The sequence below is a fragment of the Chrysemys picta genome, chromosome 19 (assembly GCF_011386835.1).
Source record: "Chrysemys picta bellii isolate R12L10 chromosome 19, ASM1138683v2, whole genome shotgun sequence".
Lineage (NCBI taxonomy): Eukaryota > Metazoa > Chordata > Testudines > Emydidae > Chrysemys > Chrysemys picta.
Genome location: NC_088809.1, coordinates 17270543 through 17289805, shown reverse-complemented (window position 1 = coordinate 17289805; position 19263 = coordinate 17270543). Strand labels below are relative to the sequence as shown.

Below are 19263 nucleotides of genomic sequence, written 5' to 3'. Positions count from 1 at the left end.
GGAACAGGTGTCCAAATCCCCATGGCAGCTTTGAAAAAAAATCTCATCTTAACTATGTAGGTCCAGATTCTGCCACATTTTGAGCCCACAAGCAGTCATAGTGACTTCTAGAAGCAAGGTACTATAAAACACAAGGGAGGATGGCAGAATCTAGCCTATAGGCAATAAGAATGTGCACTGAAAAAAGTTAATTACAAATACTTGATGGTATTTCAGTTTCTTTCTTCATTGAGTGGGACTGCTGCATCTCTCTTAGGTGGCTGTTGTTTTAATGTTCCTGAGTCACAAGGACCCCATTTGATGACACAAAGCAGCAGGGCCGGCTCCAGGTACCAGTGAAGGAAGCAGGTGCTTGGGGCGGCTAATAGAAAGGGATGGCATGTCCGGGTCTTGGGTGGCAATTCGGCGGCGGGTCCGTCAGTCCTCTCGGAGGGAAGGACCCGCCGCTGAATTGCCACCGAAGAATGAAGCGGCATGGTAGAGCTGCCGCCGATTGCGGCTTTATTTTTTCCCCCCACCGCTTCGGGCAGCAAAACAGCTGGAGCCGGCCCTGCAAAGCAGTATGGAATGATAGAGATCCAGCTTCACCTCTGGAAAATCAAGTTACTGTAACGTAAGTTCTGTTTTGAAGAGAGAACTTTTATTTTGCAAAATGTTTACGTTTACTGCTTACTGATGAGAAAGCCATCTCTTTCAGGCCCACTTTAGACTGAATTGTTAAGATGGCAGTTTCTCATTAGGCTAATTATTCATATTATATTTTAGACATTTTTAACTTGTTCACTTTTCTTTGCATTAGCTGGATTTTCGAGAACCTATGGGAGGGAGGTGCCCAAATCCCACTGGGACGCAACCGGAGTTGGGCACTTAACTCCTTGGAAATTTCCAGCCGTAATGTCTGGAATACCTAAATTACACTATCGTTTGCCATCATTTCCAGTTCCCCTGGAAATTAAATACAAGTACACCCACTTCCTCAGTTTACACAGCACATTTTCACCAGTGTGCAAAGGGAAGTTTCATCCACTGCGCAGCCATACACATCAAACTCTCAGGCTAAATGAGCAATGCCTCCTAGAGTGATATGGAAAGTGCACAGACAGCAGTCTGTGTATTTATATTGCATTCATAACTATCATCTGAGCACCCAAATGGTGCTTAGCAGTACAAATGGGTAAAAAAAAAAAACAGAGTTTTAAGGATCTTTGTAAAGTTCAGAGCCGACACGTCAGAGTTTGGTAACAAGTGTCAGTTTAAAAAAAAAAAAAAAAAAAAAAAAAAGATAGTGTAACATTTTCAAAAGAACCCTAGTTACTTAGGAGTCCAAGTCCTAGGATTTAGGCTCTTAAACTCTTTAGATGCTTTTGAAAAGTTTATCTAGAAGCTTTTAATAGAATCACCGTAGATGTGAAGGGCTGTCATACCCTGCACTAAGCCTGGCATTTTCAAGGGAGCCCAAAGGAGTCAGGTGCCAAACTCCCCCCAATTTTAATGGGACTTGGGCATCTAACTGCATTATGCTGCTTTGAAAATCTCAGCCTAACATTTCTGAACATCAGTCAAAGAACGACAGCAGAAACAGCCAGTTGAGAGGCAGGGCCACTTCACCAGCTCCAAATTCATTCCTGCCTCACAATGCAGAAGCCTTTGATGTAGTCACTGCTTTGAACGCTTGTAAATTTTGGCCAAAGGATGTGTACTGGGCTCACACAAGATCATGGACACCTGCCTTTTCGGTGTGTTTTATTACCACTCTCCTAGCGACAGAAGGCACTGGAGGAATTCAGATGTTTGGACACAGCACTCTCCCCCCCAACCTATATGGCAGCAAACAAAAAGCAATATAATCTGTGCCTCTGGAAATAAATGCCAAATACTGCTGGCACCCTTGCTGGCAGCGTTAGCTGAGACAGAGAGCCTGAAAAGGGATGGAAACTGAAATAACCTCTTGTGCCTTGAGATGCTCCCTCTGGAACGGCTGAGGCACATTCTTGAGGAAGTTTGTGCTGCCCCTGTTCTTTGGCTAAATACAGGACTTCAGTTTCTAAGGGTCTCAGTCTACTGTAGCCCCTTTCATGAGCACCGACTCCCTGAAATGGAGCCACCCCAGACCTGTGTATCTGATTATATGAAGCAGGGGTAGTCAATAGGCAAACTGCGGGCCAAATCTGGACCGCCAGATGCTACTGAACGGACCCCAATATCTTTTTTATTGGCTTACTATTATCATTATTGTTATGATTTTCCTCTGGAGTCTGGACCTTGACTATACCTTGACCAAGAAATTCAGACTTGACAAAAATATAATTGACCACCCCTGAAAAGTTCTTTTCTTCCTGCATTCCCCAAAGCACGACAAGAGGGCCTTCAAAAAGCCAGCAGGGCATTAAGGTGGATGTTGACATATTCCAAAGGAGCAGCAATACTCTCCTGAGTAACACCTCTCAGCTCAAACAATCTGACTTATATCTGGAAACATTCTTTTCCTTTCCACATGACAGTTTGGCTAAGGTAACGAGAGAAATTAACGTACAAGGACACTCAATAGACTTGGAAACATAACACCATCTTCCCTGCGGCTCTCAGACTCCATTAGAGACAATAACTGTTTAGTCCACATTGTTAATGCATCGCTATGGAGATTCACATGTGCTTTTGAATGCCTTTTATGGTCGGTTATTGTTTCAATGTGAAGGTATTTTTGTGAGATATGGGGGGGGGGGAAGAGAAGGTGTTTCCTAAATGTTGTGACTTATTTACGATCAGTAGAATTTATATCTCCACTGTTTAGCAAAACCTTCTCTTTATGTTGGGTTTAAGGACCTGTAGCCCCAATGCTGATCTGCCACAGATGTAATTTCATTGACAGAGTTATTCCTGATTTACAGCAGTGTAACCAAGGTCTAAATCAGGCACTACATATGTCCATTATCTCCACACCCATTTGTCATAGCACTAGAACAGTCAGAGGGTTTTTAAAGTGTGGAGGTGAAGTAGAATTGACCTCATGTGCAGATAATGGGGGAAATTATTCTCAGGGGCTGAGCTGCTAACATAAACATGCAACCTTTAGTTAAAATCAACTGTTGCAGCACAGGACTAGAGGATAGCGAGAGCACCTACACAAAGGCACTAGAGCTGTTCTTGGGAATTGCACACCAGTTAGGGCTTACACTTCACTCCAAAGTGAAATTGGTTGAAACTATAATTAAAGAGAATTATTAAAAAAAAACTAAATAAAGGTGATATAAGGATAAACCAGCCCAGTTCTTGTAAAGGGAAATCATGCCTCTCCAATCTACTAGAACTATTTGAGAGTGTCAACAGATTAGGGGAATAAAGGAGAGATGATTGACAACATATTTGGCGTTTCCAAAAGCCTCGTCGATATGGGGAATAAAATTCAGACATGGATTCTAAATTGACCCAAAAGACAGAACAAGAAGGTGGGGAACTGGCCAATTTTCAACAAGGCAAAAGGTCATCAGTGCGGTGGCCCAAAGTTCCATTCTAGGAGTAGTGTTCAATATAGCGGTTAATGATCTGGAAGAGGCATTGAACACAACAAAGTGACAACATTTCAGATAAGAAAAGAATATTTAAAGATAGTCAAGAGAAAGATGTGAGAAACAAGACTGAGTTCGATATGTTTATGGAGGGAATGGTATGACGACACATCCTACAATGACATGTAGCCAATCTGCGACTGCTAGCAGCAAATATCTCCTATGGCCAGTGATGGGACACTAGATGGGGAGGGCTCTGAGTTACTACAGAGATTTCTTTCCCAGGTGTCTAGCTCGGGGGGTTATGTCCACATGCTCAGGGTCTAATGGACTGCCGTATTTGGGGTCAGGAGGGAATTTTCCCCCGGCTCAGAATGGCAGAGACCCTGAGGGTTTTTTGCCTTCCTCTGCAGGGGCCACGGATCACTTGCAGGTTTAAACTACTGTAAATGGTGGATTCTCTGTCACTTGAAATCTTTAAAGCATGATTTGAGGACTTCAGTAACTCAGCCAGAGGTTAGGGACCTATTTCAGGAGTGGCTGGATGAGGTACTGTGCCCTGCAATGTGCAGGAGGTCAGACTAGATCAGTGGCTCCAAACTACTATACCCCTTTTAGGAGTCTGATTTGTCTTGTGTACCCCCAAGTTTCACCTCACTAAAAAACTATTTGCTTCCAAAATCAGACATAAAAATACAAATGTGTCACAGCATACTTGTGACGCATGGCTAGAAAGGGTTAAACTCCTGCAAAATAAATAACCCTCAAAAGCCAAGTGGAGAGATAGTGTTTTTGTGTATTTACATATGTATGAATAGGGTCAATAATGTAACCAACAGTCCCTGTCTATGCTGTATTCTGATAATTCAGAGGTCAAAAGAACATCCTATCATTTAAATGAATTGTAAACATGGGATATCTCAGTATTCATCTCTCTTTGAAATGTACTGTGAATGGTGGAGGAACAAGCAAATGATCTTATGTTAATTCATATAGCTAAGTACTGGTGATAGACCTCCTTCAAAGTCATCCTAATTATCTTTTATTCTCTGAGGAACTCCAACTTGTCAAAAGACATGAAATTGTATAAAAGATTGTTGGGTCCTGATTGTATCATCTCAGATCTGCTTCGGCTTCATCAGGGGAAGTTTGAGTTGCAAGACTGAGGTCCCAGTTATGCTGGTATGCCCTGAATATGAGATTTGAACTTTGGACTATAACCCATGAACTATTTCTGAAAGAACTCTTTGCAGCTACAAAGCTCACCATCTCTGCTATGAATCCGAACCTCAATGAATTGAACTCATGTCTGTATGTATATTGATCTTTTAACCATACTCTCTCTTTCTCTATCTCGTTTTTTAATACATTTTAGTTTAATTAATAAGAATTGGCTGTAGCATGTATTTGGGTAAGATCTGAAACATTCACTAACCTGGGAGGTAATGTGTTCGATCCTTTGGGATTGGTAGAACCTTTTCTTTTATATAATGAAATAAGATTTACAGAAATTTTCATTATATTCGACGTGGGTACCTGGATGGAGGCCTGAGGCTGGATCACTTTAAGGGAACTGTGCTGTTTGGACTTCTGAGTAACCAGTAAGATAATAACGAAGCTGTTTTATGCTGGCTTGGTAAATCTAAGTATTGGAATATCCACCAGTTTTATGAGGATTGTCTGCCCCATTCTTTGCAGTTCACCCTAATTGAGTGACCATAGTCTGCTCCCCACTAGGACTCCGGTCACAACACTATTATTGAAAAATTGTTTACTTTCTCATTTTACCATACAATTATAAAAAATCAATTGGAATATAAATATTATACTTTCATTTCAGCGTATAAGTATATAGAGCAGTATAAACAAGTCATTGTCTGTATGAAATTTTAGTTTAGATTTCACTAGTGCTTTTTATGTAGCCAATTATAAAACTAGGCAAGTATCTAGATGAGTTGATGTACCCCCTGGAAGACCTCTGTGTGCCCCCAGGGGTATGCGTACACCTGGTTGAGAACCACTGGATTAGATGTTCATGATGGTCCAATCTGGCCTTAAAGTCTATGAGTCTAAACTAGGCAAGGAAATAGAGCTGGGTGAAAGGGCAGCATGAAGGCAGATGGAATTTCGAGATGACAAATGAAAGGTAAAGAGCATTGGAAGGATTAATTTCAACTACTCCTCCAAACTTTAAATTAACTGAAATGACTCAGGAAAAAGATCTGGGCATTGTTTTGGGCAGCTCTGTGCAATATAAATCCAACAATGTACTCTTACTGGTCATACCAGGCTAAGTTCTGGTCACCCTACCTCAAATAAAAAAGTTAGAACAGAAATATAGAAGGGGTCCAGAGATGGGTGATGAAAATTATTCTAGGCATGAAAAAACTGCCATGTGAAGAGAGACTGAAAAGATCAGGACTGCTTAGTTTAGAGGGGAGATGAGTAAGAGGAGACATGATAGAGATATATAAAATAATGAGGGTTAGAGAGACGACACGGTAAATTGGAATATCCAAGCCGTCTCCCAGTATGAGAATGAGGAGACATTCAATCAAACAGAAAGCCAACAAATGTAAAACTGATAAAAGGAAGCACTTTTTTCACACAAAGCATATATCAGTGGAACTCATTGCCACAAGATACAATTAATCCATGAGTTTAGCAGGATTGGACTGGACATTTATGTGGATAATGAGAGGAGCCTCACTTACATTATATAGAGTGAAAAATATGAGTGGCATTTTCAAAAATTCTCAACTCCCATTGATCTTCCATGGGAACTGGGGGCCCAACTCTTAAGTGTTTTTGAAAATCCCACCTTATAAAAGAGATAAAAACCCTTATGCTTGAAACCATAAATTAACCACAACCTCACAGAGGTTAAAAAGCAGCTTCCCCTATCGGCCAATGATTCCATAATTGTCCACTCCTCCTGAAGCATCTGGTGCTGGTCACTGTCAGAGAAAGGGTATCGGACTAGATCAGGGGTCGGCAACCTTTCAGAAGTGGTGTGCCGAGTCTTCATTTATTCACGCTAATTTAAGGTTTCGCGTGCCAGTCATACATTTTAACGTTTTTAGAAGGTCTCTTTCTATACGTCTATAATATATAACTACACTATTGTTATATGTAAAGTAAATAAGGTTTTTAAAATGTTTAAGAAGCTTCCTTTAAAATTAAATTAAAATGCAGAGCCCCCTGGACCGGTGGCCAGAACCCAGGCAGCGTGAATGCCACTGAAAGTCAGCTCGTGTGCCGCCTTCAGCACACGTACCATAGGTTGCCTACCCCTGGACTAGATGGACCATTGCACCGATCTGGTCTGTCAGTTCCTACATTCTCAGAAGTGATTTTCTAGCTATAAAGCATGAGGTTGAGCCTTCGGGACGACACTTTTTCAGCCTCCAGAGTTTGCATCAATGTATTTGTTCCAACCTGACACCTGCACTTCTGCCTCTAATGTTTTTTAGCAGAGAAAGCCACTCAAGAGACTTATTGACACTTGAAAAAGGGAAAATATGGTCAAATATTAAACAAGTAGTGAGTGGAATCTCCCCTTTACAAGAGCATTACCAGAAGTAACAGCCTTATGGAGCAAAGTCCAGTAAAGTCCTTCCTTGTGCAGTTCTCTATGGCTGGAAGAGCCTCCTCCTTCCCATGCACTAAGCCTCCTTTGGCAAGCGAACACTTGCTAGCCACCACTCTACTCTGTAGAATTTCAGTTGTGCAGCACCCACAACTGAGGCCACTTGGACTAGAAAGCTCAGCTCTCATGGCACCAAAATAATGACCAGATTACGAGAAGAGCTCAACACCCAGTGCGTTGACGTCATCTGAAAATGTGGCCCTGGTTGCGGGTGCTGAGTCCTTCTGAAAATTCTGACCTTGAGGCCAGATCATGAGCGGATGTAAACTGATGTCAGTGGAGCTAAGCCATTGCATAACATCTGACCTTTCGGGGCTATGTAATATAATATTTTAGTTGTGAGAACATCTCGGATAACGTACCACCCCTCCTACGCAAACACACATGCTTTTCTTATTTAGAACACAGTGTAGGTCTGTGATTCACAAAGGAACTGGAGATGCTGTTTGATCCTGTTGTCCTACGGCTATTAAATAATAATCACAGACTAAACAATTGCAGGACATTTTCCAGAGTGGGGCCTGTGCTGTTCAGCGGTTCCACCAAGATGCTGTACAACCAGGTCACCACAGCACATGAGAAAGTCTGGCACAGGTGCAGGAACATGATGGACAAGGACAATACACACAACAGAGCCAACCCTGTTTGATCTGGACTCCTGCAGGTTTTCAGCTGGTGCTCCCCACTCCACGTGTGTCTGACTGTCCTGAGAATTCCTGGTGAAAAATGACAATGCTAGATTTAAGGATTGGTTTTTAAAATGTTTTCAGAGGAATTAGGTGGAGTAAATACAGGAGTTTGGGGTTTTTTCAATGTGACAATTGAAGCACAGGCTGGTATGATTTTGTTCTCTTGCTGCAACTAAATAGTGGCAAGAGATTGTGACGCAGTGTTCAGACAAAGGCCAGTCACAGAAATCAGCATTAGCATGATGCAGCTGCATGGCAAACAGTGCGGACAAACGGGTGGGTTGGAAGCATGGCAGATGGGACCAGCAGCTAGAATCATCAATAGCTGGTGCAATCACTTCTGGAAATTCTTGTTTGTATTACAGTGGCAGCCAAAGCCCCCCTGGGAGATGATGGTCATAGAAGGAGTCTGTGGGAGAGCCTGGGAAATGAACCCAGGTCTCCCAAGCCCTTAACCACAAGACTATCATTACATTTGGTTATTGGGAGTTGAGGGTAAGGTAGAGAGAAGCAAGAGTCTGACTAACTTTCTGAAAGACCTTACAGTTAAATCAATAGAGAGGCAACACCCGAAGAAGCCCATTAGGAGGACTGGATAGAGGTGTGAGAGGCTGTTGTAGAAGGACACACAACTAGGGTACACCAATGAAATTGTAACACCATGATCCTCTCTGGCCAATACAGCAGTGCCAGAGGAGAGTCTCATTCTCGTCATCAGACTGCGCATCTTTGTGAACAAGAGAGGAAGAGGACTGTCGCAACATTCTGCCCACAAAGGATCGGAAGCATTTGCCAGGAACAAGGCCAAGTGCTGAACAGGAAACCATAGGACCTGATCTTATCCAAAGCTGGTGCTGCATTATCTTTTGTAACAGCTCCAGATGGCTTCATAGTTATACCATATGTGATGACCTCCCAGAGACTACATGGTGATATCTAGAGAGAACTTTTGCTCTGAAAGCACAGGCCTTTAACACATTAGCTGAATCTCCTTAGCAGTGGCAGGTCTTACTAATGACGTATCCTTGAGCAAATCGGACATGCCGACGTTGGCATATACACCCTCTCCAGTGAATTACATCACCTTTCACCTTCTGACACAGTCCAGCTGGAGGAGGCAAGAAAGCAAGGGCACCTTTGAAACTGCCAGCACATTTCAGGAAGTGAGGCAATGCAGGGATGCTCATGCTTTGGGTGGCAGAGCGCACCTAATCTTCATCTTCAGATTTGCCATTGCACCTACACAGGCTGCACAACTGTCCAAGAGTCACAGAAAGATTGCTTGTTCAGTACTTGTGGCTCTTGGCAATCTTAAAGGATGGTTCTGCCCTAAAAAGTAACTCTAAAAATAGCACAGTGGGGTTCCCTATTCAATATTTCCATATAAAAATATACACAGTTTGTAAGTCAAGAAGATTGTTTATGAAACAAAGCTCAGAGCTCAGGTGAGTTTGCAGGCTGAAGAGAGACAAGCTGGGGTCTGTCTGTCTTGTGGATCATCCCCAGTAATGGAAGAGTTCTGTGGGCCAAAGTAGGTCCTCGAGGACATCTGTGCAGCCCCACTGATCAGGTGTTAGTGTATAATATGAAAGCAATGGGGCTGCACAGGTGTTCTGGAAGAAGCCACGCAAACTATATGGTAGCAAAGCGTTTGAAAAGATAGCTTTTCATAAGCACTATCTCAGAAGGCACATGCTTGTCCTCACCAGTGACCAAGCTGTCCCCTAATGTTACAATCCTAAGGAATCCCTCCTCAACAGGGCAGAAGAGACCTGTCTTCAGAAGTGAAAAGGAAGAAGTACTAAGAAAGGCATCCTGGACACATGCTGCCTGTAATGGAATGATTATTAATATGGTCAAAGTATCTACCCAAGATGAAGAAAAAAAACACAGTTAAAGTACTCTGCCAGGTCATCCACTACTCACCCGTGATAAGAGGAGCAACATTCCGGCAAGCTAAAAATGAGGAGGAGCAACAAAAGTAACCTGGGATTGGCCACCTAAGCTCCCTTCTTTTGCAAGGTGACAGCCAGAACCCCTTAAGCCTTCTTCCTGTCATGGGAATTCTGAAAAGAAGGATCAGCGGGACAGCTTCCCATCTTGATGTCTATGTTCTTTCTGGCAACATTGCTGGGTTGGGTAAACTCCCTTTAAAAAGCAGTCTCCATTCATCTACTACAATCCCAGTCACTTTAAATGTCAGACCCCAGATTCTGATTTAGTGCCAAGTTCTGGAGAATATGAGTTAACTAATGAAGGAACAAATACCAGAGGTCGGCCTAGGAGGATGGCAGGAAAGTAGTGGGGCAGAGTTTTGAAGGCCACTGGCTGAATTATTGAAAGACTACAGTGTTTGTCAAAAAAGGAAAAGAAAGGGAAGATTTAACTTAGGATGTTGAGATTGCTCACTGCGATATTTCATTACAACAAGAAGAAAATATTAGCATATTAAATATCATTCACAGAGCTCTGTAAATATCCACTGTACTTTAGAGCACCGGGCTCAAATCCACTGCCATTGAAGACATTGGTAAACCTTCAATTGACGTAAACGGTGCAGGACTAGACATATACAATATTTCCTGTTTACAACATGAGGGCCATATTCGGAGAGGTGATGAGCATCTGCAACTCCCACTGAAGTCAATCAAAGTTCCAGGTGCTCAGCACCTTTTGGTCATACAGTAGAGAGAGCAAACAGGACAGAACCATCATTTGGAGGAGAAAGAGTCAAAAGAACAAGGCAAGAAGAATTCTTGGAAGAAATAGATTTTTAAAGAGGGCTGATCCAATTCCCACTGAAGTCAATGGAAACATTCAATGGGAGTTGAATTGGGGGGGCGGTTTGGATAGACAATGGAGGAGGCTGTTCCAATTTATTGTGGTCAAGTCCATAATGCACTACAAGATTTTAGTGTCAACTACTGTAAGTGATTAAGAAAAAAAAATAGGGAAGGACAGATCCTTTGTAATACACCACACTGGGGGAAAAGTAAGTATGACTGCGTGTGCATGGACCAATTTTTACTTCAGCAGAGACGCTAATGGCACGTGCCTGAAAGCACACAGCAGCACAAAGCAAGCGCCATGGTACAGAAATCAGTCAGCAGTTACTTTGCAGAGTGTGCTCACCCTCTAGGTGGTTGCGGGAAAGGTACTTGAGTCCTTCATCGAGCAGGATAACAGGCAGGGAAATTTTCAACACGACCACCCATTGCGGCCAACTCAGGGGGGTCACCTGGAAGATCAGCTGCAAGGCAGGAAGAATTCAATATATTTATTAACAGGAAAGGGGGAAGAGAGAAAAAACAGACCCATTTTTGTTCATATGGATGTGGACTGAGGTAAGAGATGTGCAAGGGACCAGGCCTTTTGGATCGGATCATATATGTGCAAAGAGAGGGACTTCATTAAGGCTTGAACAGATAAGGAACTTGGCAAGGGACTGTAAGTATCATTTACATTCACTTTACAGATGGAGAAAGTGAGGCACAAACAGGGGAAGTAATTGCTGAAGGTCGCACCGCAATTCCGTTGCCAACCTGAGACTAGAACCCAAGACTCCTAACTCCCAGTCCTGTATCCTTCTGAATCCCAAGGCTCGATCGTGGAAACCCTTTGGGCAGGGAAGTCCCACTGAAAATCAGCAAAGACTTGGGAAGTAAAACGTACAACGGAGTTTTCTTGTCAAAAGAACAGCCCTACAAGCTGCGTGTTGTGCTAGCTACATCACTTACAGGCATAGGCTTCACGTGGAGAATCACGAAGTGCAGCGCCATGGACATGACAATTGTCCCCAGCAGCCAGATGTTGAGCCATGGTGGCATCCTCAGCAGTGACTGGTTTTCAGACACACTGCAAGAGCGAGAGGGCAGAGGTTAGATCAAATGACCCACTAAATACCCCGTCCTCAAGTATAATTTGGATCAATCAATATATCCCTAAGCCCTCTTAATCAGTAGAAATATGTTGCTAGATCTCTGCATAAAAGCCTTCTTCAAGAAAAAGGATTACTTAACCATTACCATACATTATTCTCCTTCCAAGCTTGTTAGGCTCTGGAAATAAATATTCTGAAGAGAATTTCATTCATTATATCTCTATTCAGATGGAGAGACAAAGTGGGTGAGGTAATATCTTTTATTGGACCAACTATTGTTGGTGAGAGGGACAAGCTTTCAAGCTTATGCAGAGCTCTTCTTCGGGTCAGCCTGAGGAATAGCTGATGTCATGCTATTCCTTCAGTACCAGATTCCCAGACTCATTGGACAGGTACACATACAGCACCAAAATATTACTCATTGTGACAGCCAATACCAGAACCTCCAGCGTGAAGCCCTGATCCATCCGTGGGTCAGAGCAAAAATTGCAAAGGGAACTACTTGCTGGTTCTGGCTCCAGATTTTACCAGAAGAGTTAGTGAGAATTCAGCATTGGGAGATCCAAGCCTGACCCTTAGCCCGGAGTGGTTTTGAATCTGAACACCAAACCCAAAATGGATCTGGATCCAGATATTACTGGCTTGCTAATATGGCCAAAATGTCCGCTAAGAGATCCAAATGTATTTACATTAACATCTCCAATGACAGTAACATGTTTGCTTGGTTCAAATGTTATTCAGGGCAGAATGCTTTATCAGATATTCCCATACGTACTGTACCTGTTGAGAGCATTGCACATCTCAATCGTCACTAGCACCGACAGAGCCATAGTGGTTGGGTAACGAGACTCGAAGATTTCACAGTCAATGCCTTCAAAGATGGGGTTATCCTCTGTGCATCTCATGAAGTTCCTCTGGCAGAAGAAAGAGTAACAGGCATGAAGCAGGCAGAAGTGGCAGATTGCTGGTGGGATCTGAACCCCAGTTATCAGTGGTTCTACTAAATATTTCTTGGCTCGGGGGAATTGATAAGAGGATATAAAGCCATTCATCTTCAGGTTTGAATCCAGCCCATCTAGTAGGTCAACAGTAATCATAGGACAGCTTCTAGGTAGTCTATGTGAACTTGATTCATTAGTTGTTTCAGTTTATTTCCAAGTGAACAAGTGTCGCCGTTAAAAAAAATAAATCTACCTCTGCAACTGGCATTAATCATACCTGAAGTCAGGAAACATGGCTTCTATTCCTTGCTCTACACCAGTTATCACACACTTGGCAAGGCCATTTCCCTCCCAGTGCCTCTGCTTTCCCTCCCACTCTTTGCATGTCTTGTCTATACAGAATGAAAGATCCTTAGGGCAAGGAATGACTCTTCCTGTTTGTACTGCACCTAGCACAATGAGGCCCTAACCTTGGTTGGAGCTCTTAGGAGTTACTGCAATGCAAATAACAATAATCAGTCTCCAGGGTAGCCAATCTGGCACTAGATGCACTAGAAACATACCAAGTAATAAGAGATTTGCTTATTTAAGGGGCATAAAACTGATGCCTTAAAGCAACGATGGGGAAGTTTTGCTTTCTCTCCACCTGATCAGAGTGGCAGCGATCAAGCAGAATAACTGCAATTCCTGCTGCACTCCCTACGAATATCTCTCTGACTCCTCACAGTGACATGGGTGGAGTGCACACCTACAGGCCATCAGGTCTGGGGATACACGAGGGATGTTTCTTTAGATAAAGTCACCACTGTGCTGACCAGCTGATGGGAGATGGGATCTCACCCGGGAGGGAGCTTTTGCAGTTGTTTCAGCTGACACATTTTCTTTTAATGACTTGGGAACTTTTCGAAATTTAATTTTTAAAAGAGGAGGACAGGCAGGAAAACAAATCCTCTGGTGATCCTGCTGGGGAGCCTAGATATTAGGGTTTGCAGTGGTGTTCGAATGAAACAGTCTTCCCTTCCCCCTCCCTGCCACAACTTACCAACTGGTAGAAGGTAACTTGCGGCCCTTCAGCATCATACAAGAACCACCAGGTAGCTGCCCCCACCGTTGCCAATCCAACGTACACTGCAACCAAAGAGAGAGCAGGTTGTGTAGCCCTGTAAGCACTGGATTCATTGCTTGGTTCTTGCTAGCTATGTTATTCGTTAGCATAGGGAGCTCCGGCCCTGAGGGTTACACTGCCTTGTGCTGGACGGTGAACCTGTAGATTCCACCCTGTGCTATGGCTCTCGCTGCTCATTCGGGTAGAGGAAGAACAGCAAATTGGGAAAAGAGACCTGAACTGTTCTGACCCACACAGGGGGACTCCTCATATTCCATCCCAGATCGTTAGGAGCCTGGAGCAATAGTTCTGAAAACACTTGCACCTGAGCCTGTCTCCCTCCTCTCTCCCCACCTTGCATTGCCACAGCTTCACTTCACACCCTGCTAAGGTCTCTCCCTCTGCTCTTTCTTAAACAAGATCCCTTCTACCCAGGCTGTGTAGGTACATCACTGTAGTACCAGAGCACCTCACGGTCATTAAGAGGCAGAGAAGCGATAGCCTCATTTTACAGATGGGGAACTGTGGCACAGGGTAGAATAAGTGACTTGTCCAAGGTCACACAGGAGTTCTGTAGCTGAGCCAGGAATTGAACCCAGGTATCTTGAATCCCAATCCTGCACCTTATCCACTAGATCAACATTCCTATTTGCTTCCTTTGTCCTGACATTCACTACAAAAATCCACCCCACCCCAGGAGGTGGGGACCCTCCTGCTCCCTGCCCATCCCCTTCTGCACTCTGGCCTTCTGTCTGATCCCAAAGCTGCTATGGGCTCTCTGTCACAATGCCTTCTCATGCTGCTACCTGTTCCGGAGAGAACCTTAGGTAATGGGTGGGTGGGGACTGGGGTAGCTCAAACTGGGAGCCTGGCCAGAAGAAAAAGATGGCTCCTAGCAGAGGCAGTCAAGTGCATTCAAGAATCCCAAACTGGCCCTCTGACCGGATCAGAAAGTTCCCTTGCTCCCACCACAGCAACCCCAGGACTATTGAAGGTGAAACTGATGTCTGACTGAGCTGATTAAACTCTTCCAATGCACTGGATCCTAGAGGAGATGGATTCTTGAGGGATTGCCTTCTTTTGGTTGTATGAAAGTCCTGGTCTGTTATGAGGAATATATTTTCCCTGGATATTGCGCATCTCTACATCTCTCTGCACTGTGAATAAGCCTCTCCTCATTACCAGAGATCACAATGGACCCACCCCTCCTGACACACGCTAGTCAGCAATTGTTTTAAGCCAGGGTAATACACGGCACTTTGTCCATTCATGGCACTACATCTCTAGCCAGGGCCTCTCACCTCCAATGGCAAGGTAGCGGAAGAAAAGCCAGCCACTGATGAGGGGCTCTCTTGGGTTGCGGGGAAGTTTGTCCATGATGTCTAGGTCAGGGGGGTTGAATCCAAGAGCAGTGGCGGGTAGCCCGTCTGTCACTAGGTTCACCCAGAGCAGCTGGACTGGGATCAGAGCTTCAGGCAAGCCCAGGATTGCAGTCAGGAAAATACTTCAGGTGAAAAAGACACAACCTCACTAGGTTAGATACACGCCAGGGAGAGAGAGGATTGCACTTGTAAAACTGGAGTTTGATCCAAAACCCTGGGTCCAAATGCCCTCTAAACATTTGTGCTGTTCACAATCCACACATGGATTTGGATTTTGCATTTCACCCCCATAGCCCCGGATTCAAACACCTCCAAACTTTAGGGAATTGGAAACTCAGATCTGAATGTTGTAGTTTCAACCCATCTCACCACTGGGGGGCAGACTCGTAAATTTGCATAAGGAGCCCATCACATGGCATCTCAACTGTTCAATGTGCTTTTTGTCACCAGCACAGATGTCCCTGCTGAATTTCTGACATAAGGGGTTCCAAAGATAACTGCAAGCAATCAGTACATGGCCAGGATTGCTGCAGAACACACTGATTTGTTCTGAAAGCCTTTGTCAGGAAATTGGTCACAGTGAAAGAAGCTGTGAGCATTGTAATGGAGTCTCTCATTCACCCCGTCAGACACAAATACCCTCACAGGAATCTATCAGCACCACACTGGGGTTGTATACTTATAGCAAGCTGCAGTACTTGTCACTTAAGGATCAGCATATTTGTCACACCATGGCATTTGATCATACTGCAGTGTTTCATGGTGCTTCCTTTATTGTGCTCAAAATTGGAAATGGTGTAAAATAGCCAGAGGTTCCCACACCACATCAAGGGAAAGGCTGGCTTTAGTAGCAGCCGCTGAATGCGTAGAAATATGAAAGAAAGTATCCATGCCACTTTTAACTGAGGCAGAGTGTACAGGACTTAAAGTGGTGCTGCTATCTAGGCCCACATCCTCAGCAGATGTAAATCAACATAGCGTCATTGCTAATCCGATTTACACTAACTGGGATATAGCTCTGAGTATATGTTTAAGTATCAGAAAGGACAGTTCTGTCCTGGTGATATTTCTCATCCCTCCTACTATCCTAGCTTGAGGTGTGAACTGGAAGCCCTTACCAGACGACCTCTCCAACGTTAGAAGAGATGAGGTAGCGGATGAACTGCTTCATGTTGTTGTAGATGGCTCTGCCCTCCTCAACAGCAGACACAATGGTGGAGAAGTTGTCATCAGATAGCACCATCTCAGCTGCCGATTTGGCTACGGCTGTGCCAGAGCCCATGGCAATGCCAATCTCAGCCTTTTTCAGGGCAGGGGCATCATTCACTCCATCTCCCGTCTGGACAAAGCATGGGTGTTTTATTAAAGGACATTTTATAGAAGGAAACAGCCTAGGCATGAAACTAAGGCTACGTCTACACTATGAACTAGGGGTGCAAACCCCAGCTTGCGTAGATGTAGTCAACGAGAGCTAACATGCTGAAAATAGTAGTGTAGTCATGGGAGCACAGGCTAGCTGTGCCGAGTATGTACCCACAGGGCTCAAGCGGGTTTGTACTTGGCGTGGCTAGTCTGTGCTGCCACTCGCCACAGCCCATGCTACCACGGCTACACTACTGTTTTTAGCAGGCTAGCTCGATGACAGCTAGGGTGGGTATGCCTACAGGAGCTGGAAATCACACCCCTAGCTCAGAGTGTAGACATAGCCTGAGAACCAAGTCTGGGTCACATTAATTCATACATGTTTGTTGGCAGGACTTCTACCTATCAATTAGTTCTTTAAACACCACCACTTGGCACTGCTGTGGCGCATTTCTAAGTGCTCTGCTCACATTCAGCTTCACAACAGCTCTGTAATGTAGGCAAGTAGTATGATGGCCCATTGTATAGATGGGAAAAGTTAAGTGTGCTCCTCAAGGCTACACAGAGTAAGTAGAAGAGCTGGGAACAGAATTTAGAAGTCCTGACTCCCAGACCTTTGGTCCAAACCAATGGACAACACTAGAGCCCTGCAAATCTGTGGATATCAGAGAATGGAGCTCGGCCGGTCTTAGTAGTGGTAGATGACAGAATAAGGAGCAATGGTCTCAAGTTGCAGTGGGGGAGGCCTACGTTGGATATTAGGAAAAACTTTTTCACTAGGAGGATGGTGAAGCACTGGAATGGGTTACCTAGGGAGGTGGTGGAATCTCCATTCTTAGCGGTTTTTAAGGCCCGGCTTGACAAAGCCCTGGCTGGGATGATTTAGTTGGTGTTGGTCCTGCTTTGAGCAGGGGGTTGGATTAGATGACCTCCTGAGGTCTCTTCCAACCCTAATCTTCTATGATATCTGCAGACCACATTTGCAGATTGGATAAGGATAAAAATTTTGTATTTGCACAGCGCAACACTCCTACTCTACAGCTCAGATTGGGACTTTGAAGTACTGACTCCCATCCCCTGCTCTTGACAGCAGAGGTGACACTTACAAAATGATTAATATGAGTAAACCCACATGAGGGGCCCTGTGTATTACTCACCATAGCTGTAATCTCATGGAAAGACTGTAGGTATTCGACTATCTTGGACTTGTGAGCAGGTTCGACTCGGGCGAAGCAACGGGCCGAACGGCAGGCCTCCCGCTGTGTCTCCAGGGGGAGATCATCAAACTCCCTGCCAGTGTAGGCCTTGTCCGTCACATCCTCCTTCTCTGAGAAGATCCCAATCCTCCGGCAGATGGCCACGGCTGTGCCTTTGTTGTCCCCAGTGATCATGATGACCCGGATGCCGGCTTTCTTGCACATCTTAATGGACATCACCACCTCCTTCCGGGGAGGGTCCAGCATCCCCACGCAGCCCACGAAGGTTAGGTTAGTCTGAGGGCAAGAAAAAAAGAAACACGTTAACACTCACTATGCCCCTCCCCTCCAGGGACAGAGCCATGTCGTTCTCCCTGCCTTTAATTCACCCCACTTAGGGAAAATCTAAAGACGCTGGCAAATTTTCCTCTCTAAAGGCCTGATCATGTTCCCATTGCAGCCAATGGCAAAACTCCCACTAACTCTAATGGGAACATATTATGGCCCGAAAGAGCATCACCCTCCATTTAAAATAATTCAGCTGTAATCCTGATTTGTTCTTTGGGGAGGTTCCAGTTGACAGACTGTAGTGGGTTGCTGTTCACTGCATTCTGTTTAGGTTCTTATGCCATGCCCATCACCATGGTATCTGCATGCTTCCTGGGAGTGCATAAAGGCCCAGATTTAGCAAAGCACATAAGCACATGCTCAATAGGCTGCAGGTTTAAAACAAACATAAGGAAGTGCTTCTTCACACAACGCACAGTCAACTGGTGGAACTCGTTGCCAGGGGATGTTGTGAAGGCCAAAAGTATAACTGGGTTCAAAAAAGAATTAGGTAAGTTCATGGAGGATAGATCCATCAGTGTCTATTAGCCAAGATGATCAGGGATGCAACCCCATGCTCTGAGTGTCCCTAAACCTCTGATTGCCAGAAGCTACGACTGGACAACAGGGGATGGATCACTCAATAAATTGCACTGTCCTGTTCAATCCCTTTGAAGCATCTGGCAGTGGCCACTATCAGAGACAGGATACTGGGCTGGATGGTCCATTGGTCTTACTCAGTATGGCCATTCTTATGTGCTTGAGTCAATGGATTCAAGTCAATGGGACTTAAACATGTTTAAGTGTTTTGCTGAACTGGGGCCTATGCATCATGACTAGCATCTGTCACATGGTTCTTAGTAGCTATGGTTTGCAACAGAACAGCAGGACTACTGGGCTACTTGGTTCTCCGGTAGACACCCTCAGAGACCAGTCGGAACCACCGAGTCTGTTAGAACGTCCAATGAGACATCTGTAAGTTGGTGGGAAAACTCAGCAGAAGAAAATGCATTTGCAGCCAGCACGGCGTGTTCCTGGAGGGGCAGTGATCAGGATTAGGAAGCAAAATAAGTTACATGAGCAGAAAGGAAACAGAAGACTCCCCAGCTTGGAGTTTCACCACACCCCAGGCACATGGAGCCTGGCATTTCCAACGCATCCTCCCCACTCTGCTTCCCAAGCAGCTGCTCTCAGAGCCCTTCCCGTCAGCATCTGTGCCAGGGGAA

The 19263-nt window shown here is 44.6% G+C and overlaps 1 protein-coding gene across 4 annotated transcripts in view; it reads right to left on the bottom strand.

The window, feature by feature from the left end:
* The window catches only part of ATP2A3 (ATPase sarcoplasmic/endoplasmic reticulum Ca2+ transporting 3), a 146198-nt gene that overhangs the window by 6761 nt on the left and 120174 nt on the right, over window positions 1-19263 (bottom strand). For 2 of the 4 annotated variants that reach the window (XM_042857762.2, XM_042857761.2), the window contains exons 14-21: window positions 17672-18007; window positions 16271-16491; window positions 15072-15274; window positions 13708-13793; window positions 12505-12638; window positions 11582-11699; window positions 10977-11094; window positions 7784-7871 (exon numbers count right to left, since the gene is read on the bottom strand). In XM_042857762.2, the coding sequence (XP_042713696.2) occupies window positions 7784-7871; window positions 10977-11094; window positions 11582-11699; window positions 12505-12638; window positions 13708-13793; window positions 15072-15274; window positions 16271-16491; window positions 17672-18007 (1304 nt within the window). The remainder of the gene's footprint in view (window positions 1-7783; window positions 7872-10976; window positions 11095-11581; window positions 11700-12504; window positions 12639-13707; window positions 13794-15071; window positions 15275-16270; window positions 16492-17671; window positions 18008-19263) is intronic. The other 2 variants (XM_005284388.4, XM_024103468.3) reach the window with 2 other exon arrangements.